This window comes from Thermobia domestica, chromosome 7, assembly GCF_964235325.1.
Source record: "Thermobia domestica chromosome 7, izTheDome1.hap1.1, whole genome shotgun sequence".
Taxonomy (NCBI): Eukaryota; Metazoa; Arthropoda; class Insecta; order Zygentoma; family Lepismatidae; genus Thermobia; species Thermobia domestica.
This window is the reverse complement of record NC_137460.1, coordinates 33,793,318-33,820,532: the sequence shown is the minus strand read 5'-3', so window position 1 is coordinate 33,820,532 and position 27,215 is coordinate 33,793,318. Positions and strand designations below refer to the sequence as shown.

General features: G+C 36.2%; 2 protein-coding genes across 9 annotated transcripts in view; one reads left to right on the top strand and one right to left on the bottom strand.

Moving 5' to 3' along the window:
* The window catches only part of raw (NDT-like domain-containing protein raw), a 482,020-nt gene that overhangs the window by 123,947 nt on the left and 330,858 nt on the right, over positions 1-27,215 (bottom strand). The window lies entirely within an intron of this gene.
* LOC145689997 (uncharacterized) lies at positions 3,463-12,686 on the top strand. Its single transcript, XM_081764462.1, has 2 exons — positions 3,463-4,851; positions 9,695-12,686. The coding sequence occupies exon 2, from the start codon at positions 9,706-9,708 to the stop codon at positions 11,686-11,688; it is 1,983 nt and encodes a 660-aa protein (XP_081620588.1). The 5' UTR covers positions 3,463-4,851; positions 9,695-9,705; the 3' UTR covers positions 11,689-12,686.

The window sequence follows — 27,215 nt, the reverse complement described above, 5'->3', positions numbered from 1 at the left end:
ATTATTATTATTATTATTATTATTATTATTATTATTATTATTATTATTATTTATTCAGCGTCCTACGAATAATTTGGTTTGAAAGTTTATACTTCCATTTAAACCGGAAGTGGTTAAAATCTACACTTGTCAGTTTCAACACTGATCGCCACAGTGATTTCAGCCTCCAAAGAACAGGTTACATCTCAAACGGGTTATCCCTGTATTGCAACCGAAAGTAAATTCATTTACAACTTCCGGTTTCAGCATCGAATTCACATACTCTGAAAGTACAGTAAAACCTGTCAACTTTGCCACCTGCTCATTCTTGCCCTGGTTCGTCTTGAACCTGCATTCTCCCATATGACATTCGTTACTTATTACTCTGTAAGTTGGCCACCTGTCTATCTTGGAAGTTGGCTGCATTGAAGCAATGTTTACCTTATGATGATAACGATAAATTTACCTGCATATCTTGGTCACACAAAATAGTTTTGTTATTTTCCTTGGGGTACTCTTTCGTATCCCCATATCAGAGGCAGAAGTTCTGTATTGTGACTCGAGACATGAAGCATGGATTCCCGCTATTTGTTCTTGGAGGTCCATGGCCAGAATTCAGGAAATGGTTGTATTTATTTGTTTACCTTGTCTTTTTTTTGGTAAAACCATTAGCTATATCGGCTACTTTTATTAATGGGGAACTTTAGTAATTCCGAAAAATTCTCAGGGTCAAAGCTAAAAATCTTAATTGTCAACTATTGGCGCCTGACGCCTTGTCAAAAGGTAGCGGAGGTTTTGAGATAAGAAATCCTTTAAGATTTTCTCAAAACATCTTTTGTTCTAAGAGAAACACTTGTAGCTCATTACCAAGAGGTTGCTAACTACAAAATTGGAATGTGCGTATGCGCCAAAAAGAATAAAAGAAATACGTCTAGAACGAACCACCATGAATAAATTTGTTATTAATAACTGATTCGCTATTTTTCGAAAGATATCTACAGAAAATATTTGTCACTGCCGAAAAAACAATTATATGAACTGCATGTAAATTGTTCTATTTATAATTTTGTTTTTCTTGTTTTCAATCTGAATAACACAGTGTGCTACAATATCAATTTCAATAAACTGCGTACATATGCTTCTATTTTATGGTTGTTTGTGTTATAGTGTTTTCAATCCGAATAATTCAGTGTACCAAACTAGTTTTCAGGAAGTGAAAGGTATATGTATTAAACACACTGTAGTAATTGTTTCTACTACTGCACATTATGATTACTCTATATACATTATTTAAAAGTAGCTGTCGTGCCATTGCTTATTAAAATTTTATAATCAAGCAATATTAGAAATTCCATTCTAAAAAATACACCAATCACATTTATTTTCTGTAAGTTGGCCACTTTTCAATGTAAACGATGGTGGCTAATACAGACAGGTTTCACTGTATACTACAACAGTGTCACAATAATATCACTCATTTGTTTAGTTCTGGTATCAGTGAAAAATCCTATAGTATTGGGGAGAAAACTACTATTTCAATACAATTTTAGAAGTGTAGATTATTATCTTCTCTCTTGAGAATAGCCTTCATAACAAGTATATCACAGAGGGCGCCTCTTGGCATGGCATTGCTTTAGATACATTCTCTCTTGTTTATTTATTTTAGCGAAGATCGACAGAAAATAGCTGTGAACTCACAAGCCTGAAGGGCGAAAGAACAAAGTTCCTTCTTCCCATATTTGTAACGTTAAAGAAAAAAAAAATGCTCACAGCAATTTGGAATTTGCGTTCTGAATGAGTAAACATAGCATACGAATAAAGACAGATAAAACTACTACACGTAGAATGACTTTTTATTATTATTATTATTATTATTATTATTTCAGTGACATGTTAATCTGCATAAAATTGAGAGTTTATGTACTAAAACGCTTTACTAGACACATGGCGATGCATTGGAAAATATGACAATACAAATGCGTCCAAAGATGTTCGATCCAACGAAAAGTGCTGCATTGTTATGAATAATAAATACAGAAAGTCAAAACTTAATGTCGTTACAAGCCATGAAAGGCTATAGGGGATGAGATGGATATTTTCCTTTTAATGATATATTACGGTGATGGGCATAGATATTGCGTGGGTCAATCAAAGCTTGACCCAGGACTTACTGATCCATCATTCACTGTGACTGACGACACACTGAAACCCACGACCCACCGTGACCCACTATGATCCACCATGATGCATTATGACCCACGACCACCATGACTCACCACCCACCAAAACCCATCGTCATCAACTATGTATGACCCATGATTCACGCCCTCCACCCCCACATAAGAATTTACACGCCAAATGATTTTCCAATATTAATTCTACGGGCATCCCGTTTTTCGGTGATTATTCCTCAATGTTATGTCCGATCGAGACATGCGACCCCTTACAACACTCAGCGCGTGCTCTCGAATCAGCATGACAAATCTGGTTAAAGAACGGTTCAAGTATCTAGGAGAAGTATCCGGACAAACGAACGCCTTGTTTTGAAACTTTCAGTGCGTGATCCTTTTTACTGTTTACCAAAGTTTATTTACACTGTGTTTCTTAACCTAAACAATACGACTCTACGACTTATACAGGCTATCATTTTAGGAAATGGTTACGAGAGTAGTTGATGGATAAACTAAAGAAATAATGTTTTCAAAAACTTCCGGAACTAATGACTACTACATTTATCAAGCTTTTACCCTGCGATTATGGCGCCGTTATCTGAATGGTCATGGTCAATTCTTCTCGATGAGATATTCCTTATTTGTTGTTTTCATGGTCATTTGAAAGATAAGGAAGCGTACAGCTTAATCCCATATATATTTTGCATGATACGATTAAAACAAAAGCACAGCTCAGCAAACCGTATTGGGAAGCACGGTGGTTCAGTGGCAGAGCAGCCACTTGTGGTGCGAGGGTCCGTGATTCGATTCCAGGCCATGCTGAGATTGTTGTGGATACAATTACGTCCGCGATATTTTTCTCGAGGTTCTCTCGTTTCCTCTCACATTCTCATTCCATAAATTTCTTTTAGCATGAAGAGCATAATTCTGCAACGTTAAACTGAAAAAGATTACATTTTCCTTATTTCTTCCTCATACCCAGCCAACGCATTTACCGCATTGTTCTATCAGTCTGCGTAAGATGACTGCAGTCAAGCAGAATCGGGAATGGTCAGTACTTAAAGAGATAGCTCCAGGGCCGGATTGAGGGAGTGTAGCCCCGGGCCTCCAGGTGGACGGGGGCCTCCATTCTAATCAAAATCTCAGCTGGCTGTTTAAAAAAAGAATCATACAAGATACAATCATCATAAGATAAAGCATGACAAAAAATATGAAACATATTCCCTTAACTTAGCTACTGTACTTTCACAGAAATGTATTAGGCGAACTCAGCAGGGGCCACATAGTTTTTTTCTAGCCCCGGGTTGTTGTATGAACATATATTTACTGTTATTTTTTTTCTTTTCTTTTTCTTATTTTGTTTATCACCTTCGATGCACCTCCCCTCTTAGCAGTACTTACCTGGAATGTCACTGTATATAGTGTATATAAAGGATCGGGGTTCGATTATAAGTTAGTGTATTTCATAGTTGTTATATTATTATTTTTGAAGTCAATGTTAATATTGTATAAAAGACGAATCTTTATTCTTTAAGCTATTGATAATGTGCCAGCCAAGAACAGGATGTAGGGTCACTGAAGGGTCACACATATGTGATGATAGTGTATGTACTTTCAAAATACTCTCTTTTGTAATGGTTTCTTTTTCAAGGAAGTATGATAATGTACGCGCGTGTACATCACGCAGTGAGAGCATGGATTACTAAGTCCAGTTTCAAAGTCTGTATGATAGGTCTCCACGTGCGTCCACGTGTCGACCTAAACTCATGTGATGATTTGATCTTTGTGCTTACGATAGTTTTATATACTAGTTGCTATACTAGGCTCGGCACATTCCGGGAAGCACTTCGATATTGCTATTAAACTCTTTGCGGTCTGTATCTCGGATTTCTGTATCTAGGACTACTGTATCTTAGGGACGAGAATTAAATAGTAAATAGTATCTTAGTTCTATATACATATATCTTTACATGTAACTAGAATCTTGGAACAATATATATATATATATCTTCGAATTCATATATTTTTGTATTTCGTCGTATCTAGTGTTTCCAATCTTTATCTAAAGTGGAACTTTAATAATTTTACTGAAAGAACAGTCAGTGAGATTTTGTAGATGTTTGTTGTGGAACTTATAACTTCTATTTTTTCTTATGAACTTCAATAAACTTCTCACGCTTACCAAAAGGAGATCCTATTTTATTTGAAGAAAAAGAAGAACCTGCGCGAAACGCAAACGTCAATCATACAACAGGAAAATAAAGTGGTGGCAGCTAGGCAGGATCTCAACCGAAGTACACGAAGTTCGATTCCAGTGCACGTTCCACAGTTACCAAGTTGAACATTCATCATTGTAGTCAGAGTTCGTTCTTCGACACGAAGCTGATACGTTTTAAAATATCGTTACGTCCAGATACAGACCGCACTTCGTCGAGAATACCTTTTTTACTGTGAGTGCAAGAAGCTTGCCTGTTCAAGGTGTAGCGGATACCTCGGCGTACACACCGTTCCAGTGTTCCAGTTTTATTGCATCCAGTTCCAGAGATCCAGTAAGCAGTACCATTCTCAAGTGTGGCTGGTCCCAGTTGAGCAACATTCCAAGCCGAGATCTTGTGGAAATCCAGAGGCCTCATCTTTAAACCAACATCAGGAAAGTACCAGGATCGACGCCAGCAGCACCCCCCATCACAGGAAATTCAAGGTTGGTTACAATTTTCATTGCTTGTTTGAACTTCCAAAATTTTCAAGTGTTACGCCTGGAGCTAGAAAAGATTTGTTCTTTGGTCACCGCGGTTGTTGTTTACTTGTGAAGTGAATAACGTAAAATCAAGACAAGAACAGTCTAGGATAGAAGGCTTTAGTATTCACCGTTCCTCTAGGGAAGGATTAAAATATTTCATTCGTTTAATCTTGGGAATACTTGGCAAAACAGAAGGTGTAAGAAAGGTATTGTCGCTAACAAAATTTTTGTAAATTTAAATTGTATAGTTTAACGTAAGTACTAATTGCCAATGGCTACCAGTGGTAGTGCTGATTCTTCTGATACAGAAGTAGAGTATTGTAGTGTGTCAGAAGCACTAAAGTTAATTTCGGTACCATTTTCGGGAAAAAGAGAAGCATTAGAAGAATTTCTGTCTAATGTAGATGCTGCTTTTGAATTGGTTGACCCAGCTAAGCATAGTACCCTTTTGAAATTTGTTAAAGCAAAAATAACTGGGGATGCTAGATCTAAGTTATTAGTTAGAAAAACCACTACTACTTGGGAAGCTGTTAAACAAATATTAATAGAAAATTATTCCATTAGACGAACTATTGATTTTTATGCATGCCAGCTTTTTAGTGCTAGACAAACCAAATCTGATTCAATTGCATCATGGGCAAGTAAAGTAGACACTCTTCAAAGTCAATTACGCGAAGCCGTTGCTCGTGTTATAGATGCATCTAAATTGCCAGGAGCTATAGCACTTGTTGAAATTTTAGCTAAAGCAAGTTTTATTCAGGGGCTAACAAATGACAGAATTCAGATGATTGTAAGATCCAAAAGCGATGATGATACATCCTTAGGATATATTATCGAACTCGCTCTAGAAGAAGAAACACAGATCACTTCCCACACTTCTCTCCCCTTTCCAAATGTAAATAGTAAGAAAGCTCAAAAGAAAGAATTAGTATGTTACCTATGCCATAAGCCTGGTCACACCAAAGCTCAATGCAAATTACAGAAAAGAAAGGAAAGAGGAAATTCTTCTAATCAGTTTATGAAAACGGTACATATTTGTGAAATTTGTCCTGAGATCGCCGCGAGAGGCACAGGATGTAATAATGGTAATTCTCCTGAGATCGCCGCGAGAGGCACAGGAGGGGTTAATTGTAATTTTTCCGAGAGCGCCGCGCGAGGCACGGAAGGTTATAGCAATTGTTTGCATGTTGCTAGTAAAGTAAATACTAGTGGAAATACTAGTAGGGTAAATACTAGTGGAAATGAGAGAATTTGTGATAAAGAACAAAGTTCTCTGCATTTTAATGATGTAAAAGCCTGCAGTAGTCAGATGTGCTCAAGTTGTAATGGTCAGGGAAACCGCAAATGGATGTAAATAAGCAACCTGTTTGCATCTCAGATAACATGAAGGGTTGCATAGTAACAAATCAAGAAGAAGGTACTATTACGGCATTCATTAAAGAATTGCATGTTGATGCAACTTTTCTCTTAGATACAGGCAGTGACTTAAGTCTTTGGCAAATCCATGCACTTCCATGCAGTTTTAGAAAGAATATAGATACAACACAAACTGTGACATTGAAAGGATTAAACAATGTTAAAACTAGGTCACTAGGTACTATTTATCTAACGTTAGTGATAAAAGGAGTAGAATTCTCACATAAATTTCACGTTATTTCGGAAGGATGCTTATCAAAAGGCAGACACATTCTTGGTCGTGATTTTATGAAACAAAAAAATTGTTTGCTAGAATTCCATCCTCCCCCTCCTCCTCCCTTGTCAACACATGCTTGCCAGAAACTTGACCTTAAGGGCAGCGATAAGCTTATACTACCGTTGACATATAGTATTCCAGCTCGATGCGAGAAGTTAGTTTTTGTTCCCACAAACAGCACAGGAATTGGAATTGTAGAAAAACGAGAGATTAAACCGGGTGTTTTTCTTTCTTCTTGTTTGACAGTAGCGAAAGAAAATAAATGTATAGCTAGTGTGTTAAATGTGAATTCTTCAGTAGAGAATATAACTTTAGATCCGATAGACTTAGAGAAATTAGAAGAAAACCATGTTTTAAATATTCAGTGTGAAAAAGACAGGGTCCCACAAAAGTCAAATTCAGACAGTTTAACTGAGCGTTTAAAATTACTTCATAAGCTTTTAAGGCTAGGTCATTTACCACCCAAAGAAAAAGAAAGTATACTTGAACTTTGCGATGAATTCAATGATGTTTTCTTTCTACCAGGAGACAAACTAACTGCTACAAATGTTCTTGAACATGAAATTATTATTGATCCTAAACATGTAGGCAAAATTGTTAACAAAAAGAATTACCGAGTGCCAGAATGTCATAAGGAAGAATTAAATAGACAAATAGAAGAGTTGTTAAAACAAGACATTATAGAAGTTTCAACTTCTCCTTGGAACAGTTCTATTTTCCTTATTCCAAAGAAACTCGATGCATCAGGAAAACAGAAATATAGACTAATAGTCGATTATCGATCTGTCAATGATCTATGTGTCCATTCGTCCTTTCCGTTACCTAACATAGACGACATTTTGAGTAATTTAGCCAATGCGCGTTACTTTTCCAGTTTAGATCTCCATAGTGGGTACCATCAATGCTATATTAGGGAAAAGGATAGACCTATAACGGCATTCAGTACACCTGAAAATCATTATCAATTCAAGCGACTTGCTTTCGGTCTGGCGACAGCACCGGCCACTTTTCAAAGATTGATGAATACAGTGTTAGCAGGGCTGACAGGTACGAGTTGTTTCATCTACCTGGATGATTTAGTGGTCTTCTCTAGTTCTTTAGAAGAGCATAATAGTAGATTACGTGAGATTTTGCAAAGATTTCGCAAAAGCAACCTGCAGTTAAGTGTAGATAAGACTGAATTTTTGAAGCCAGAATTAACATACTTAGGACATGTCATTACACCTAACGGAGTAAAACCAGATCCAAGATTAGTGGAGAAAGTTCAGAACTTTCCTGTTCCTCAGAATAAGAAACAAATTAAGGGATTTCTAGGACTTACTGGATATTATAGGAAATTTCTAAAAGACTACAGTAAAATTGCTTTACCCTTAACGTCCTTATTAAAAGAAGACGTCCAGTTTTCTTGGGGAGTGAAACAACAAGTTGCATTTGATTCTCTTAAAGAGAAATTGACAACTCCTCCAATTTTGCAGTATCCTGATTTTAAAAAGCCTTTTATAATCACATCGGATGCTTCGGCATTTGCCTGCGGAGCTATTCTCTCACAGGGTGAAATAAACAAAGATCTTCCAATTGCGTATGCTAGTAGAGTTTTCAATAAAGCAGAGAGATCGTACTCAGCGACTGAACGGGAACTGGCGGCTCTAGTGTGGGCTAGCAAAGTTTTTAGACCGTACATTTACGGAACAAAAGTAACTTTTGTCACAGATTGCAAGCCACTAACGTGGGTTTTTAGAGTACAAAATCCGACATCTAGACTTTTAAAATGGAGAATACTTTTAGAGGAATATCAATACGAAATTGTGTATAAGAAAGGAAGCTTAAATACAAATTCTGACGCCTTGTCACGAATGTATTCTTTAGATGTTATTGAAGAAGAAGATAGGGTATCAAATTGTGATTCACAACAGAAAGAAAAAGCTGAAGCTTTAGACTTAGAAACGAAAAACAAAATTTTAGAAGAGTTTCATACTCAAATTCTAGGTGGACATATAGGAATGAATAGGTGTTATGAAAAGATTAGGAAGTACCTTTCTTTAAATAATATTGACATTAAAGAATGGCCAAAACTGAAGGAAGATGTTGAAGATTACATAAAAGGGTGTGAAATATGTCAAAAGAATAGAAACACACAACAAAAGGTAAAAATGAAGATGGTAATAACTGACACGCCCAGTACAGTTTTTGAAAAGGTCTCTTTAGATTTAGTCGGGCCTCTCCCAGAAACTTTAGAACACAGAAACAAATATTTATTGACTGTACAAGATAACCTTTCAAAATTTGTTATTGCAATTCCCATCCCTTCTCAAGATGCTGATACAATCAGCAAAGCCTTTGTCGAGAATGTAGTGCTAAAATTTGGCATTCCACACAGTATATTGTCTGATTGCGGAAGTAATTTCTTAAGCGATGTCTTCACGCGTATTTGTAAATTGTTACAAATAGAAAAACTACATACAACCCCATACCATCCGGCATCGAATGGTGGTATAGAAAAATTCCATCAGTCTTTAAAATTTTTCTTGCGATGTTATGTGGCAGAAAATCAGAATAATTGGGACGAATTAGCATCATATGCTACTTTCTGTTATAATACCACTCCTCATAGTTCCACTCAATACACTCCCTTCGAACTGTTATTCGGGAAACCTGTAAATGTACCAGGTGTATTACAAAGAAAACCCTCTGAAGTTGTATACAATTACGATGACTATGTAAAACAGTTGAAACACAAATTGCAGGAGATGCACGGATTAGCTAGAGCAAACCTCATTGACAAAAAGGAGAAAAGTAAAGAATATTATGACAGAAACGAAAACGAATGCATTTTTCAGAAAGGAGATAAAGTGTTATTATATGATGAGTCAGTCCGCCGCGGCAGATCAAAGAAACTTGACAGTCTCTGGCGCGGACCGTACGATATAATCCGAACAAAAGGTGTAAACTGTACCTTAAAGGTTGGCAAACAAGAAATGACTGTGCATGCCAATAGATTAAAGATGTATTATTAAGTAACTCAAATTCTTCATGTTATCTTGTAAAAAAAAAAAAAAAAAAAAAAAAAAAAAAAAAAGTAAGGAAAGTAAAATAACGTTTCTATATTTACAGGATTGTTCAAAATGATAGGACTTAAAGCTATTCTACTGGTTTCTCTTATATGTAGTAGTCTAGAGCTTGGAGCACGCATAAAGAAATTTGAAAATACGGCAGGTATTTATTATGACTCTTTAGGAGAGGTTCAGTTATATAATACTTACTGGCAATTGGTCTCTTACGTTAACTTAACTAAGCTAGATATAAGCTTTCGTAACTTGGAAACTTACGTAGATAGGACACAAAACCTGTGTAGACACTCAGTGGTGAAATCAAATAAAACAAGTTGTGCTACAGTGTTCGTAAATCAAGTCTTGACTAAGGTATCTGATATCAAAGAGGTTAAGGAAATAATAAAAGAAGTAACAAAAATTTCTTCGCAAGAAAGTAGAAGAAAACGAGGGTTAATAGATGGTATTGGTCACCTTGCTAAATTTCTATTTGGCACCTTAGACGATGAAGATGCCAATTATTACACTCAAAAAATCAATAAATTAGAAAAAGAACAATTAGATTTCTTGAAATTGAGTAAAGAGCAGATGACTATTGTTAAATCTACCCTACAAGGTATTAATAATACTCTTCACACAGTAGAGACTAACGAAAATATTTTGAGTCAAGGTTTAGAACATATAAGTAAAGAGATATCAAAAAGAGAGAGACAATTAAATGAAGCATTTTTGGATTTAAATTTAAAGTATACAATAAATGAACATATCGCAAAAGTTGAAAGGTATTTAAGAGATTTAAAGGATCAGTATGAAATTGTTTTGCAAGCAATTTTAAATGCACAGAAAGGTGTATTACAGCCTCACATAATCACTCCTTATCAAATAATCCAACATTGGAAGGCTAGTCAAAGTGACCTCCATAGTGCGTTATCTTTACCAATTGGGACAAGTACTACGAATAGTTACTTGTTATTGAAAATAATTAACTTAGATGTATTTATCAATAATGGAATATTAGCCTATGTAATTCGTCTCCCTTTGACAGATTCCATTCGTTATCTAGTATATAAGTTAACTCCCTTCCCCACTAAAATAAAGAATACAACAAATAAATTTGTTTTTATTCAACCTGAAAAACCTTACCTTTTAGTTGATTCAATTAAGCAATATTACGCAAAAATGACTGAAATTGAGTTCAATAAATGTAAGATTCTTAAACAAGATTGGTTTTTGTGTAAACAAACGTTTCCTATCTTGTCTAGCCATATAAATCAAGAGTGTGAAATGAAATTATTACAATATGTTCATTATGTTCCCATGGATTGTAATAAACATGTGATACAAATTGATCATTGTATATTCGTAACCTTAAATAACAATGAGTGGATTTTTGCTGCTCCACAGGAAGAGAAAATGACTATATTATGTAATGGATTTGAACCTTATGATTTAATTCTAACAAATTCAGGTATTATTCATCTAGATAATAATTGTAAAGCTTATGGTTTGAAGGCGATCCTCCAAACACAAACATGGTATGAAACCAATGTTACAGGTAAAGACTTTACTCCGAAATTAAATCTTACTGATAATTGTTGTGAAATATTAAATTCTCATATATACTTGGAAGATATGCAAATTAACCTACCTATTCAACATGTAATTAATTCGGTTAGTGACTTAAAGGTAGCAAGCCATAAAATTCAGGAAGTAGAAAAGAAAATAGATGATGAACAATGGAAACTACTTCATTCCGAAAAGGTAACCCATCTCTCTTGGTTTTCATATTTTGGTACAGTTCTGATAACTCTAATATTAATATTTTGTTGTTGTTACCGATGTAAATGTTTTCGCTTTTTCAAAAGGTATTTTGATGATGATAGTTGTTGTAAACAAATATGCATTAAACCTTTTATTATTACCAAAATAAATCAAAAACAAGATACCACTGAGCCTGTAGTCATGTCAAGAATTGCTGAGCAGGTTACTGAGATTACAGATGAGTTACAGGTAGCTGTCCCATCTAAGAAAGGTCCTAATCTACGTAAGGAAAGGTAAAAAAAAAAAAAAAAAAATCTTTTTAATGTTTCATATCAGACTGTGAATTTTCAGTATCCAAATTCGCAACCAAATTCGCAATTTGATATGAAAATTCAAAAAAAGGAGGGAGGTGTTGTATGAACATATATTTACTGTTATTTTTTTTCTTTTCTTTTTCTTATTTTGTTTATCACCTTCGATGCACCTCCCCTCTTAGCAGTACTTACCTGGAATGTCACTGTATATAGTGTATATAAAGGATCGGGGTTCGATTATAAGTTAGTGTATTTCATAGTTGTTATATTATTATTTTTGAAGTCAATGTTAATATTGTATAAAAGACGAATCTTTATTCTTTAAGCTATTGATAATGTGCCAGCCAAGAACAGGATGTAGGGTCACTGAAGGGTCACACATATGTGATGATAGTGTATGTACTTTCAAAATACTCTCTTTTGTAATGGTTTCTTTTTCAAGGAAGTATGATAATGTACGCGCGTGTACATCACGCAGTGAGAGCATGGATTACTAAGTCCAGTTTCAAAGTCTGTATGATAGGTCTCCACGTGCGTCCACGTGTCGACCTAAACTCATGTGATGATTTGATCTTTGTGCTTACGATAGTTTTATATACTAGTTGCTATACTAGGCTCGGCACATTCCGGGAAGCACTTCGATATTGCTATTAAACTCTTTGCGGTCTGTATCTCGGATTTCTGTATCTAGGACTACTGTATCTTAGGGACGAGAATTAAATAGTAAATAGTATCTTAGTTCTATATACATATATCTTTACATGTAACTAGAATCTTGGAACAATATATATATATATATCTTCGAATTCATATATTTTTGTATTTCGTCGTATCTAGTGTTTCCAATCTTTATCTAAAGTGGAACTTTAATAATTTTACTGAAAGAACAGTCAGTGAGATTTTGTAGATGTTTGTTGTGGAACTTATAACTTCTATTTTTTCTTATGAACTTCAATAAACTTCTCACGCTTACCAAAAGGAGATCCTATTTTATTTGAAGAAAAAGAAGAACCTGCGCGAAACGCAAACGTCAATCATACAACAGGGTCTCCAGAAGGGTTAATCTGACCCTGGAACTCACGCTACCCTCAATGTTGCTCGCGTTTCTAATCTCAATGAAGCTAGTGATATTTTAGGTTCACTATCCTCAAAGATGCTCGCGCTCCTAATTGTAATGAAGCTCGTGATAGCTCAGGCTCGCTTTCTTACCCTAAGGCTTGCGCACCTATTCTCAATGAGACTCGCTTTCTTTAATGAGGCTCGACTTCCTACTCTCAATTAGGATAGCTTATGTTCACTGGTCTTAACGAAGCTCGCGCTCCTAATTTCAATGAGGCTCGTGATAGTTCAGGCTCGCTTTTCTCAATGAGGCTCGCCCTCCTAATCTCAATAAGGATAGTTCAGGTTCATTACCCACAATGAGACTCGCGCTCCTAATCTCAATGAAGTTCGTAATAGCTGAGGGTCATTTTCCTCAATGAGCTCACCCTTCTAATTTGAATGAAGATAGCTCAGGCTCACTATCCTCAATGAGCTCACTCTCCTGATCTCAATGAGGATACCTCAGATTCACTACCCTCGATGAGGCTCTGCTCCTAATGTTAATGAGGCTCGTGATAGTTCAGGCACGCTTTTCTCAATGAGGCTCGCCCTCCTAATCTCAATAAGGATAGTTCAGGTTCATTACCCACAATGAAACTCGCGGTCCTAATCTCAATGAAGCTCGTAATAGCTGAGGCTCGTTTTCCTCAATGAGCTCAACCTTCTAATTTGAATGACGACAGCTCAGGCTCAGTATCCTCAATGAGCTCACTCTCCTGATTAAAATGAGGATACCTCAGACTCACTACCCTCGAAGAGGCTCTGCTCCTAATATCAGTGAGGCTCGTGATAGTTCAGGCTCGCTTTTCTCAATGAGGCTCGCCCTCCTAATCTCAATAAGGATAGTTCAGGTTCATTACCCACAATGAGACTCGCGCTCCTAATCTCAATGAAGTTCGTAATAGCTGAGGGTCATTTTCCTCAATGAGCTCACCCTTCTAATTTGAATGAAGATAGCTCAGGCTCACTATCCTCAATGACCTCACTCTCCTGATCTCAATGAGGATACCTCAGATTCACTATCCTCGAAGAGGCTCTGCTCCTAATGTTAATGAGGCTCGTGATAGTTCAGGCTCGCTTTTCTCAATGAGGCTCGCCCTCCTAATCTCAATAAGGATAGTTCAGGTTCATTACCCACAATGAAACTCGCGGTCCTAATCTCAATGAGGCTCGTGATAGTTCAGGCTCGCTTTTCTCAATGAGGCTCGCCCTCCTAATTTCAATAAGGATAGCAGGTTCATTACCCACAATGAGACTCGCGCTCCTAATGTCAATGAAGCTCGTAATAGCTCAGGCTAGTTTTCCTCAATGAGTTCACCCTTCTAATTTGAATGAAGATAGCTCAGGCTCACTATCCTCAATGAGCTCACTCTCCTGATCTCAATGAGGATACCTCAGATTCACTATCCTCGAAGAGGCTCTGCTCCTAATGCCAATGAGGCTCGTGATAGTTCAGGCTCGCTTTCCTCAATGAGGCTCGCCCTCCTAATCTCAATAAGGATAGTTCAGGTTCATTACCCACAATGAGACTCCCGCTCTTAATCTCAATGAAGCTCCTAATAGCTCCGGCTCGTTTTCCTCAATGACCTCACCCTTCTAATTTGAATGAAGATAGCTCAGGCTCACTATCCTCAATGAGCTCACTCTCCTGGTCTCAATGAGAATACCTCAGATTCACTATCCTCGAAGAGGCTCTGCTCCTAATGTTAATGAGGCTCGTGATAGTTCAGGCTCGCTTTTCTCAATGAGGCTCGCCCTCCTAATCTCAATAAGGATAGTTCAGGTTCATTACCCACAATGAAACTCGCGGTCCTAATCTCAATGAAGCTCGTAATAGCTGAGGCTCGTTTTCCTCAATGAGCTCAACCTTCTAATTTGAATGACGACAGCTCAGGCTCAGTATCCTCAATGAGCTCACTCTCCTGATTAAAATGAGGATACCTCAGACTCACTACCCTCGAAGAGGCTCTGCTCCTAATATCAGTGAGGCTCGTGATAGTTCAGGCTCGCTTTTCTCAATGAGGCTCGCCCTCCTAATCTCAATAAGGATAGTTCAGGTTCATTACCCACAATGAGACTCGCGCTCCTAATCTCAATGAAGTTCGTAATAGCTGAGGGTCATTTTCCTCAATGAGCTCACCCTTCTAATTTGAATGAAGATAGCTCAGGCTCACTATCCTCAATGACCTCACTCTCCTGATCTCAATGAGGATACCTCAGATTCACTATCCTCGAAGAGGCTCTGCTCCTAATGTTAATGAGGCTCGTGATAGTTCAGGCTCGCTTTTCTCAATGAGGCTCGCCCTCCTAATCTCAATAAGGATAGTTCAGGTTCATTACCCACAATGAAACTCGCGGTCCTAATCTCAATGAGGCTCGTGATAGTTCAGGCTCGCTTTTCTCAATGAGGCTCGCCCTCCTAATTTCAATAAGGATAGCAGGTTCATTACCCACAATGAGACTCGCGCTCCTAATGTCAATGAAGCTCGTAATAGCTCAGGCTAGTTTTCCTCAATGAGTTCACCCTTCTAATTTGAATGAAGATAGCTCAGGCTCACTATCCTCAATGAGCTCACTCTCCTGATCTCAATGAGGATACCTCAGATTCACTATCCTCGAAGAGGCTCTGCTCCTAATGCCAATGAGGCTCGTGATAGTTCAGGCTCGCTTTCCTCAATGAGGCTCGCCCTCCTAATCTCAATAAGGATAGTTCAGGTTCATTACCCACAATGAGACTCCCGCTCTTAATCTCAATGAAGCTCCTAATAGCTCCGGCTCGTTTTCCTCAATGACCTCACCCTTCTAATTTGAATGAAGATAGCTCAGGCTCACTATCCTCAATGAGCTCACTCTCCTGGTCTCAATGAGAATACCTCAGATTCACTATCCTCGAAGAGGCTCTGCTCCTAATGTTAATGAGGCTCGTGATAGTTCAGGCTCGCTTTTCTCAATGAGGCTCGCCCTCCTAATCTCAATAAGGATAGTTCAGGTTCATTACCCACAATGAAACTCGCGATCCTAATCTCAATGAAGCTCGTAATAGCTGAGGCTCGTTTTCCTCAATGAGCTCACCCTTCTAATTTGAATGAAGATAGCTCAAGCTCACTATCCTCAATAAAGGTCTGTACAAGCTCGGTCTTACACTTATAGCATCTCTAAGCTCGCGCTAAGTGTTCAGATTCGCTAATTGGATTGGGGCTTGAGCTTACTCGACCTCTATCTCACTATCAACTTATAGGGTTCAAACGAAAGTATGGCTTCTGAGTTGGGATATATCAGCTCCATAAAAAAAAAAAAAAAAAAAAAAAAAAAAAAAAAAAAAAACGGAAATAGTAAGCACAGGGTTCCGGGGATCGATTCCCGGTAGGAAAGCCTTAAACTTTGAATGTTTTACATTGGTTCGAATTTCAATCTTAAAACTGTAGGTCTATGTTTCATATAGCCTCGATGCTGAAAACAAGGGCGCCGATTTCTCTGTAACTTTTGGGGAAGAGGGCATTTAGATGGGTGTTTGGTTGCAGAATAGTGTCTAAGTAGGCATATATGAGGATTTTAAGACAAATTTAATTCAAATTATGCCAAATATTGTATATTAATTTAAAAAAAAAAAAAAACAAATTCATAAAAATACATGGGGTCCGGGCTCTCCAGGATCGGCGCCCTTTGCTGAAAAGAGACTAAATTCCAATTAATCCCACCACGTAACAAGCGATGAAACTAATTATTTCATCTCTCAATTCATAACTCCGGCTGTTGGTTTAAAAAAAAAAAAAAAAAAAAAAAAAAAAAAACTTAAGCTCTTCGAGTTAGATGGGGAGCTTTCAATACCCAGAATTAACATTTAGTGCAAAGATGCAAATAACCGCTCGCCCACTCGCCCGGGGCGAGTGGTTCATCGGTGCGGGTGAGTTATGAATAGACTTCGGATCGATATGCACTAAAAATCTGCAAAATATGCATGCAAATATGCGCTAAAAAGTACGAAAATATGCACTGAAAATATGCAAATATGCACTAAAAATTGTAAATATGCACCAATCAAAAGCTAAAGTTAGGTGAGGAATTTTATGTTTAGAGAAAAAAGTTGTATTACTCGAACTACACATTGTTGGTGTATAACTATGATGCATTCATGCTACAATACACAATTATGTAGTTTTCGGTTTTTTTCTGGCAAAAACCTGCATTTATCAGTCAAAATATTACTGTACAGCGAGAATGTTCCTTCCGTGTCACGGGTCGTTAAGGGATAGCATTTCAAAGAAGCAATGTTGCTTGCCGATAAATCTAAAATTTGTGTGTCGTTCCCAGGAACACTTTATTTACATCAGACAAGAATTTTATGCCAGGATTCTTCGTGTCTATTGACTATGCGTTTCAAAGAAATGCTTGTCCGATTGGTTATTGGCGGAGTCTGTTTCGTTATTAAATCAAACAGCTCAAAGTCAGTATGTGAAATTAAAATACAAATATATATACACACATAAAAAAGAATGCACCAAGTATCTGTGAATAAAGACTAAATATACTCAGAGAAATAAATAAGTATTTGTGGCATAAGCATATAATAAAACCTACCTAGCGAAATTGAACAGAACTCACAAAAATTTCGGTTAAAGGTTTTCAAGTTAACGAAGATAGATCTATGCTTTAAAAAGTTAAAGTATATACATAGTAATGGACATAGTGAGATAGAATAAAATATTGTGCATAGGCCTACCGTATTATTTTACAGTATTTATTTATGCTACGAATTAATACACATTTAACTTACAATGAACAAAAAGCTACCTATGGTTTCAAAGGCCAAGACAAAATGTAGATGCTTTGCCCTTTTTAGCGCTCCTCCTTCTACTTTTGGCTCCCTTTTGGTCTATTGTGTATATTATGCTTCTTGTTCCATGTCTCTAGGCCAGCTAGAGAACGAGTTATTGGTATTTGGAAATTACTATGTAAATTGCACTTCGTTCAAATACTCGCACGGTATTTAGGGCCTTATGATGGTGGACTAAAGGTTAGATGTGTAGGGTAACAAGTAAACGAAGACCTTTACAGACAATGTAGGTCATATACCTAACCTCTCACAGAATTTTGGAAAGATCTAAAATATTTTTAAACGCTGCATTCCGGAACTTGAAATTTCCGTAAAAAAATATATATTTTAACATCCGTTGTTTGCAACACAGGTTCTGCCTAATCCTGAGAATTTAACACATTTATTTACCTTTAAATTCACAGAACCGTGAAATATTTCCGTTTAATAAGGGGCCTGCTGAAGGCAGTTTTTACTGTATTAAAAGCCTGTATTTAAAAACCTTATGGTCTTGTTTAAAAGAAAATAAATCCACTTAATAGTAATTTTTGTATCCAATTATGTGTAAACCCTAAAATATTTTCTTGTAGCGTAACATTGTCCGTTTCAAACAGCAATAATTTACAATGTATAATATTGATACTTTAGATGGAATAAAGTGATTTGAGCGAGGCATGGAGCATGAATGGAAGAAAGGTAAAGTTATCGAAAACATAATAGAAGACTTAGTAGGAAAGTTAGTTTTGAGAGACCGAGGTGCGTATCAAAGCAACACAAGCTTATATTTAAATACCCTCATAAACTTCTTAAAGGAAAATTTGGGAACTTATCTCCTTATCTCTGAACTGGTGTGACAAGTTTTAGATTTTGTAAAGCAAGTATTTTAATTAATTTAGAGCTCAAATTCATTTTTTCCCGAAATACATTTTTCAACAGTTTCTTTGGGATGAACTCTGTCTTCCTAAAAAAAAAAAAAAAAAAAAAAAAAGCCACATCTGGGTTGTTTCATAGTTGTATAAACTCCTTACGAGTTTAATTTGCTCAGAATTTTGTCCATTTTTCTCCATCCAAGGAAAAAATTTGCACCATTAAAATTAATAAAGAAGGGCCATTTCAAAATTTCGTCCACTTCGATCACCTGTACTGTGTCATCTTCAAATTCGACTTTTAACTAGTTCAGAATTTTGTCAAATTTTTTGTCCATTTTGTCCATCCAACAAGAATTTTGTAGCATTCAAATGAACGAGGGAGAACATTTCAAAATTTCGGCCTCTTCGATCGCCTGTAGTGCGACTGTCAATTTTGAATTTTAACTAGCTCAGAATTTTGTACAATGTTTGTCCATTTTTGTACACCCAAGAACAAATTTTATGCCATAATCGAGGGAGGACCATTTCAAAATTCAGCCACATCGATCACCTGTAGTGCGACATCTCTAAGTTGGAATTTTAACAAACTTAAACTTTTGTTCAATTTTTGTTCATTCATGTACCACCAACAAAACGTTTTCTACCATTAAAATAAACAAGGGAGTGTCATTTCAAAAATTGGCCACTTCGATTATCTGTAGCGTGGCATCTTCAAATTCGAATTTTAATTAGCTCAGAATTGTGTCCAATTCCCTCATTTATTTGACAAATAACATTTGTACCATTTAAATTAATAAAGGAGGGCATTTTAAAATTTTGGCCATTTCGATCACCAGTAATGTAACGTCTTAAATTCGAATTCTAACTAGCTTAGAATCTTCCCTTTTTTATTTTTTTAGATTTTTGTACCACCAGATAGTTGAAATTCGAATTTGAAAAGGTCTCACTACAGATAATGGAAGTGGCCAAATTTTTAGATGACCGTCCCTGGTTTTTCAATGGTACAGAATTTATTCCTGGTTGTACAAAAATGTTCAAAAATTCGTCACAATTCTGAGCTTATTAAAATTCGTATTTGGAAATGTTGTACTACAGGTGATCAAAGTGGCCGACAGTTTGAAATAACCCTCCCCCGTTTATTTGAATGGTACAAAATTTTTTCTTGGATGGACAAAAATGAATTAAAATTCTGAGCAGGTTAAAATTCGAATTTGAAGCTTTCGCAGTGGAGGTGATCGAAGTGACCGAAATTGTGAAATGGTCCTCCTTTGTTAATTTGAATGGTACAATATTTTTTCTTGGGTGGATAAAAATGGCCAAATTCTGATCAAAATAAAATTCAAATTTGAAGATGTCGCACTACAACTAAATGGACCCAGATTTTTCTTTTGGTATTCTTATACTGGTACAGGACCACCAATTTCAAATCCACAAACACACACAACAGTAACAAATTTAACTTCCGAGATGGGTGACGTAGAAATTTTGTTGTAGGTGATTTGACACCGACATTTATATTTTCTTCCAAAAAGGTGACAGTCATGCATCATTGCCGGAAGGATAAATCACTCCCCCTTTTCTTACTGTCCTTTCGCATGACCTTGGAAAATATCCTAAACTGACAACAATGAACCATTTAAAGATTTTAAGAGTCTCTTTATATTAGAAACCTGAAATTCCATTTATGAGGGACGTTAAAAAATATCAATTTAGTACTTTTTTTAAAATATGCATTTATATGCAGTAACGTCATAAACATGCATTAACCTCCGAAATATGCAAATATATGCACTATAAAACTCTGCTCTTTTACCCCAAAACACCTAAAACGAATTTCTGTTTACAGAGCATATCAATATCACATCAGGAAAGAAATATGCAAATATGCAAAAATCCGAAGCCTAGTTATGAAACAGTAAAGATTGGGATGTGGTATGTGGGCTAGTAGCTTCTTTTCTTGGGCTAGTAAAATTTTGTTGTTTATTTGCATCCCTGATTTAGTGGAAACTGAATCAGCTACTGTATGTCTACCAAAGCGCGCAAAAAAAAAAAAAAAAAAAAAATCTTGATGGACCCAGCAAAACAGACGTCATCCACTGATATTGTAGAGTAACAACAAATATTTGATTGCTTGCAGAAGCCGAGAAAACAAAAGCTTAACGGATAAATAGTACTGAGATCCAGCTTAACAAAAGGTCATCTAAAGCTCCATTCAGCTGCTTCGCACAGAACAAAAGATTACATCACCCAAATAAACTGCAACAGAAGCAGTAGCTAGACTCTAGATGCGCATTTCAACTTGGTAGCTCCATATCTTCCTATTTATAAACTGTATACACAATTGGAAAAAAAAAAGAAAGAAAAAATCGCAATGTTGTTAAGATCTAAATAAAAGTGTGACACTTGCTTCCAACCCTAGAGTAGTTAAGTAGCAAAATAGCATAGTAGTTAGAAATATATACGTATGTTGACTTGACGTAATGCGTTAGCAACGTGTAAATTGGGTAGGGACGATTCCAGTTTATCAGTATGTCATGCCTTTTTGATTCTATCGTGGCCGCAAGGAACCAATTCGATTCTAACCGGTAATAATCACGTAACAACACATGATCATTGATACGCCTGCCGTAACACCTTTTTAAGTAAGTACTCTTTTTTAGCCATTTCCCCAAGGCTAAATATCTTCTCCAAAATGGACGTAATTATACAGTTTTGTTCCGTACGTTGTCCAGAGTTGTCATACAACTGTTGGATTCTTGAGCATGAATTAAAAAAAAAAAAAAAAAAAAGGATAAAAAGAAAAAAATTGAGGAGAAAAATACAAACTCAAATATATATTTTACTCATCATTAAATTGCTTTCATGGGACAAAGTAGAGAAAACGTTTTAATTTTCCACGCATCATGCGAAATTGACTAAACAAATCACCTATTTAAATAATAATAATAATAATAATAATAATAATAATAATAATAATAATAATAATAATAATAATAATAATAATAATAATAATAATAATAATAATAATAATAATAATAAACAATTCCTGCAGAATAAAAGCTACGGTATATACTCAACTCTAAGACGCATCCAGGATATTCAAATTTGACAGTACAAATTAAATCATACGGGCTTATTTGCTCAAACTAAATATCTAAATCTCAAGATTAAAAAGAGAACAAAGGTACTATCTTACAAATGAGCGGAAATAAGCGTTGCCACGCACTTTAGTCAACCCTACTGGCGGAGCGATTTTGTATGCTATTCCAAGATTCACCCCGCATTTTATAACTGAAATTTTGGCAGAAAAAGTGCGTCTTAGATTCGAGTATATATACAGTATCAGCTGCACCAGATAGAAAACGAATGACATATTTTAACACCACAAAAATTCTTCCTCTTGATTTTCTACATTTTAACTCCACAAAAATTCTTTTTTTCTTGGTTTTCTAAATTTTAACGCCACAAAAATATTTCTCTTTTCTACATTTTAACGTCACAAAAATACTTTCTTTTGATTTTCTACATTTTAACACCACAAAAATTCTTTCGCTTGATTTTTTCTACATTTTAACGTCACCAAAATTATTTCTCTCGATTTTCTATATTTTAACGCCAGAAAAACTCTTTTTGTTTGTTTCCATATTTTAACGGCACCAAAAGTTATTTTTCTTGATTTTCTACATTTTAACGCCACAAAAATTCTTACTCCAGAGGGAGGGAGGACGCTGATATGTAACTAATTGAAAATGACTGATATTAGTATCGAATCCATAGCTTTCGGGATCCCTAAGTTAACTGGTGAGGGTTGGGGCGCGCTTTAAGTCCAAAGTCAGCTCCCTGTTGGGATAAGACCCTTAGCATTCCTAGGGGAGGAAAAGGTGAGCCATATAAAATGATTTAAAACAACTGATATTAGTGTCGAATCTGTAGTTTTTGGAATTGTTTATGTAAATAGTGATACTTTCGATGCCGTGTAAGCTCGATTTAAGTCTTCATTAGCACCCGCATGAGGGAGGGAGGAAATGATTACATGTAAAAATATTGAAAACTACCGATATTATATTATGTTCAAAGTAAGAAACGAATTGACGTTTAGAGAGAGATTGTTACCCTGTTGCCACATAATGAATTATCCCGCTGAAGTGTCCTCTATAACTCTTTTTCATTAGAGAGGGTAAGGTTATAGAGGACGCCTTAGCGGCATACTCATGATGTGGCGACATGTTAACAGTTTTTCTCTAAATGTCAATTCGTTTCTTATTTTGAACAGAGTATAGTGTCGAATCATTAGTTTTCAGTAAGTAAGTTAGTTGGGTAATGCCGTTTAAATCTAAGTTCAGCCTCCAGTGGGGGCAAAAGCCCCTGAGCACTCCTAAGGGTAGTAGGAGGAGCAGACATAACAATGATAAGAAACGATTGATATTGGTGTGAAGCCATACTTTTTTTCAGGGTCGCTTAGATAAAGAGTGGCACTCCATATGCCATTAAGTTTAAAGTTCAGCCTCCATTAGGACACTGTGGCGGTAAAATTGTGACATGTAAAAATAACTGAAAATGAAAATGACCGATATTACTGTTGAATCCATAGTTTTTCGAGGTCGCTGAAATGAACAGTGACGCTCCAAATTCCGTTTAAGTCGAAGTTAAGTGGATGGGGTGGGGGAGGTGAAAAATAAAATATCAAAAATTATTGAGATTTGTGTGAATTCATAGTTTTCAGGGTCGGAAGAAGGTCCGACCCGTTCGAAATGATTTTCGGAAGATACAGTAGCCCCACTTAAAGCTGGGCTTTTAAATCATATCCATTTGATTAAAGGTGTATTCTGTGGAGGTAGGGTGTTTTAATATGTATACCAAAAGTAGAGTATTTTCTGTATTTTCATCACTGCACTTTCATTGAAATAAGTATTTTAAGGAGAAAGGAGATTCAAATATTTTTTCATTAACTTTTACTTCCCGTGCAAAGAATGAGCATTTCAGCTGGTCCTCTATTAAACTGAAAAATTAGTTTAAATTCGCTTTGAAATAAGAAGACACTTTAAAATATCTTTAAAACTAAGTTATTTTAAATTCTCGTAAAAATGAAAAGTTACCTTATCTTTAAAAGAAATCGTTACTTTAAATTCTCTTACAAATTATTTTTGTTAAGATCTCAAGATAAGTTAATGAAAATAAGTTTTACACTACATTCTTCATTTATTTATTCTATTTTCCTAGAACCCGTAAAGAAAATGAAGTTACAATATTTTTCCCAAACTGTGTGTCGCGGCGCCACAAAATATTTGAGAAATATCATCGCGAAATAACAGTTTTAGAAATGTCGTAAGTATGAGGCTATTATTTGAATTTTAATCATAAAATACTAAGGGCGGCATAAGAGGCCTCATCACAGCGAAATTAAAATACCGCTAATTTTACAGTAATTATGTGATATCTTCAAATAGATAAAGGATAATCGAAAAGTGGAACAAGACCTCTCTAGACAATATTATTTTGCGTGAGATACCGTTATCAAGACTCATTTATCTGCTTTCAGTTTCCAGCCATTTAGAAAATCGGCATTTATTTTCGCGTTTCTAAATAACTGCATACGGAAAGCTACTAGGTGACTCGTGATAATGGTACTTCATGCAAAATAACATCGTCTAGGGAGGTCTTGATCCACTTTTCGATTATCTTTTATCTATTTGAAGATATCACAAAATTATTGTAAAATTAGCGGTATTTTAATTTCGTAGTGATAGGGACTCTTAAAACTAAAGAAGTGCGGGAAACGGCAGTACAAATTACGAGGGAGGATCAAAAACTAATGTTACAAGGCCGATATTTCTAGAGTTTCGTCTGTTATAGAGGAATCAGGAGTGGGTGGTAATTTTAATACATTGAATCGGTAATTGTCCAAAGTTTTAGACACAAATGGTAACTCGTTTGGAAAACATATTTCGCGAAGTAATCTGCTCAGTTATACGATTTCTGTGAGCCAAATATGTAACTGGTAAAGGTTTACAAAGAGACTGTAATGTCTCGTCACCATATCGCAGAATGATGTCGAAAGTTTGCGGCTGGTAGAAAAAACATCACCAATGAGGAGCGCAGTGGCCGACTAAACACGTTTGAACATAGCTAGCACCATCGACTACCCTCCCTACAAACCGGACCTCGCTCCAAGCGACTTTCACCTGTTCCAGCCCTTGGAGGGATCTACATCCTACTCCTGCATAATACGGAAAAGTTGGCAACCCTACTGTGATTTGAAGTGTGAAGATAGTCTGTGTGACAAGCAAAAAAGTATATTAACACGAAGTTGCAAAATTAGCTATCAAAGAAGAAAAAATACAAAAGAAAGGGGAAAAAAAGTTTCTCGCTAGCTTTCGATCTACAAGTGTATGCTAAAATGTTCTGCCAACATGTGAGTATAAATACGTAAAGAAGAAACTTCAAATTTAAATGCATTGTTTTCTTTCAGCACAACAGAACACGGTTGGTTCCTTTTGTCAATGATGAGCAAAGGCAGTGTTGCCCTTGACCCTCTCACGGAGTCTGCAACGGAATATAAATGGCACTCCATCTTCCACTGACAAGGAAATTACGAACAATGACGATGAACAAATTGCTGTACACACCAGCATCATCACTCACTCGCAACCTTTTACACTTGAAGACTTCATGTTATCTACACGATCAACACAAAACATAAACTAAGATCGAAACTTTTCGGATATAACAAACTTGTGGAGGTTTCAGGTATTCAAAGCGACAGGTTGGATAACGATCATCCAATGCTGTGCTTCTTTGTGCAGTGGAGACAATGAACCTGCGCTCAAAGAAACATTGTGCTCAACACATTTGCTATTACTGAAATTATAGTAAGTCCTCTCCTCAACACAGATGGTCATTTTGCGACTCGGGCTCGCGTAGACAATGGCTCAATGCCCTCAATAAAGCTCGTACTCACTAATCTCATACCTCAGCTATTAGCACAGAAATCAGTTTTCGGTTTTTCGAGACCGGTTTTGAAAAGTTTAAACCGATTTATTTTCCACCAAACCGGTTTCGGTTCTATAAAAGGTTCGATTTTCTATCGGAAAGATGTCGCTTCTTCTTTGTTTACTTGTTTGGAAATGGATGCTAAGATGCTAAGAAAAACATGAAAAGACAGTGGCTTCGACGAAAATCACATTGCTTGCTGAAAAAAAAAAAAAAAAATCTTTTAGAGAAATCGAAAGCTGGTTTTTCATGAAAATCAAAATTGGTATCGATGAAAAGTCGAACCTGTTTTTGGAGATTCTTCTAGAAACCGGTTTCACATTTTTATTTTTTAAAAAAAAGTTTTGCTTATCCCTAATCTGAACAAGGAGTCACCCTAGGTCTCCTGGCACTCGTTCGACCTCGTGCTCGGTATCTTCAACAGTTAGAACCGCACTAACTCGATCTCCCGCTCACTAAGGGCTCGCTCTCATTTATTGATCCCGAGGCTGACTGGACCCAAAAGCACCCTTTTTAGAGCCACTGTACTGGCTAACTTCCATTGGCCCTTCTCTACCAGCCAATCCCAGACCGCCATTCCTTCAAATCTTCCAATCACTCTACTTTACCAGCTTTCATCCACATTACAAAACTACTCAAATCTTCATACAAGACTTCAATGAGTCGGCGTCGGTATCCGGCCATTATTGAGTTCTACGTTATAAGTTTATTCAGTTCTCCATCTACTTCACATGCGAGGCAAGGGATACTAAAATTTTCGGAACTCAGTAGCTCAAATAACCCGTCATTATAAATTGGCAGTTGGATGTCTATGCACCATAACCGCGAAATTTTACTATATATACATCCCAGTTTTTGTTTCTCCGCCGGATGTTGGCGTTCTTCGGTCGGTTGATATCTTTTTTTTCTATCGTCTGCATTCGTTACAGTCCGCGCGCCATGATTCAACATTCCCATACGTATTTGTAAATATTTAAATTTTGCCTTGAGTTGTGAGATTAAATGAAACAGGTCTTCAATAAAATTTTAAGTATACTTCGTTTTACAAAAGTATAATAGATAATATTAGGTGATGACTTGCCTTCTATGTTTATATGTGGAATCAGTGTAACTGCATAATTTTTCGATATAGAGATCTGAAATATGATTAGAATTTTTAAAAAATATATAGGGGACTCCCGAAGATCATTTTTTTATTGTCATGTACAGAATCGAATTACGAAGGGTTATGTTATTCTGTTCTCGAAGTACAAATTTCTTACTGCAAGCTGGTTGAATCTGCTTATCGATTCCTGTAGCAAGACAATGCGCGAAACCACAAGCATCACATTATTATTATTATTATTATTATTATTATTATTATTATTATTATTATTATTATTATTATTATTATTATTATTATTAATGTGTTCTTCCTTTCTTCAGGTCCTGGGACTAAAGAGTTTTTTTTTTTTTTTTTTTTTAATTTTTGATTTAGGCCTGGAAATATTTCTTCCACGTTTTTCGATCCTCAGCTTCCTCTTTTAACTCCCAATATTTTCTTTTATTTTTTTCAAATCAAAGATCAGTTATGTTCTTCTTCTTCCTATTCCTCGCTTTCCTTCTATGGCGGTATGAAGAAGACAATTTCTTCGCAAGATGTGCCCAATCCAATTGGCCTTCCTACAAATGATGCTAGCTAAAAGCGTTCTCCTCCCTCCTATTTATTTTAAAACGTCTTCGTTTATTACTCTCTCC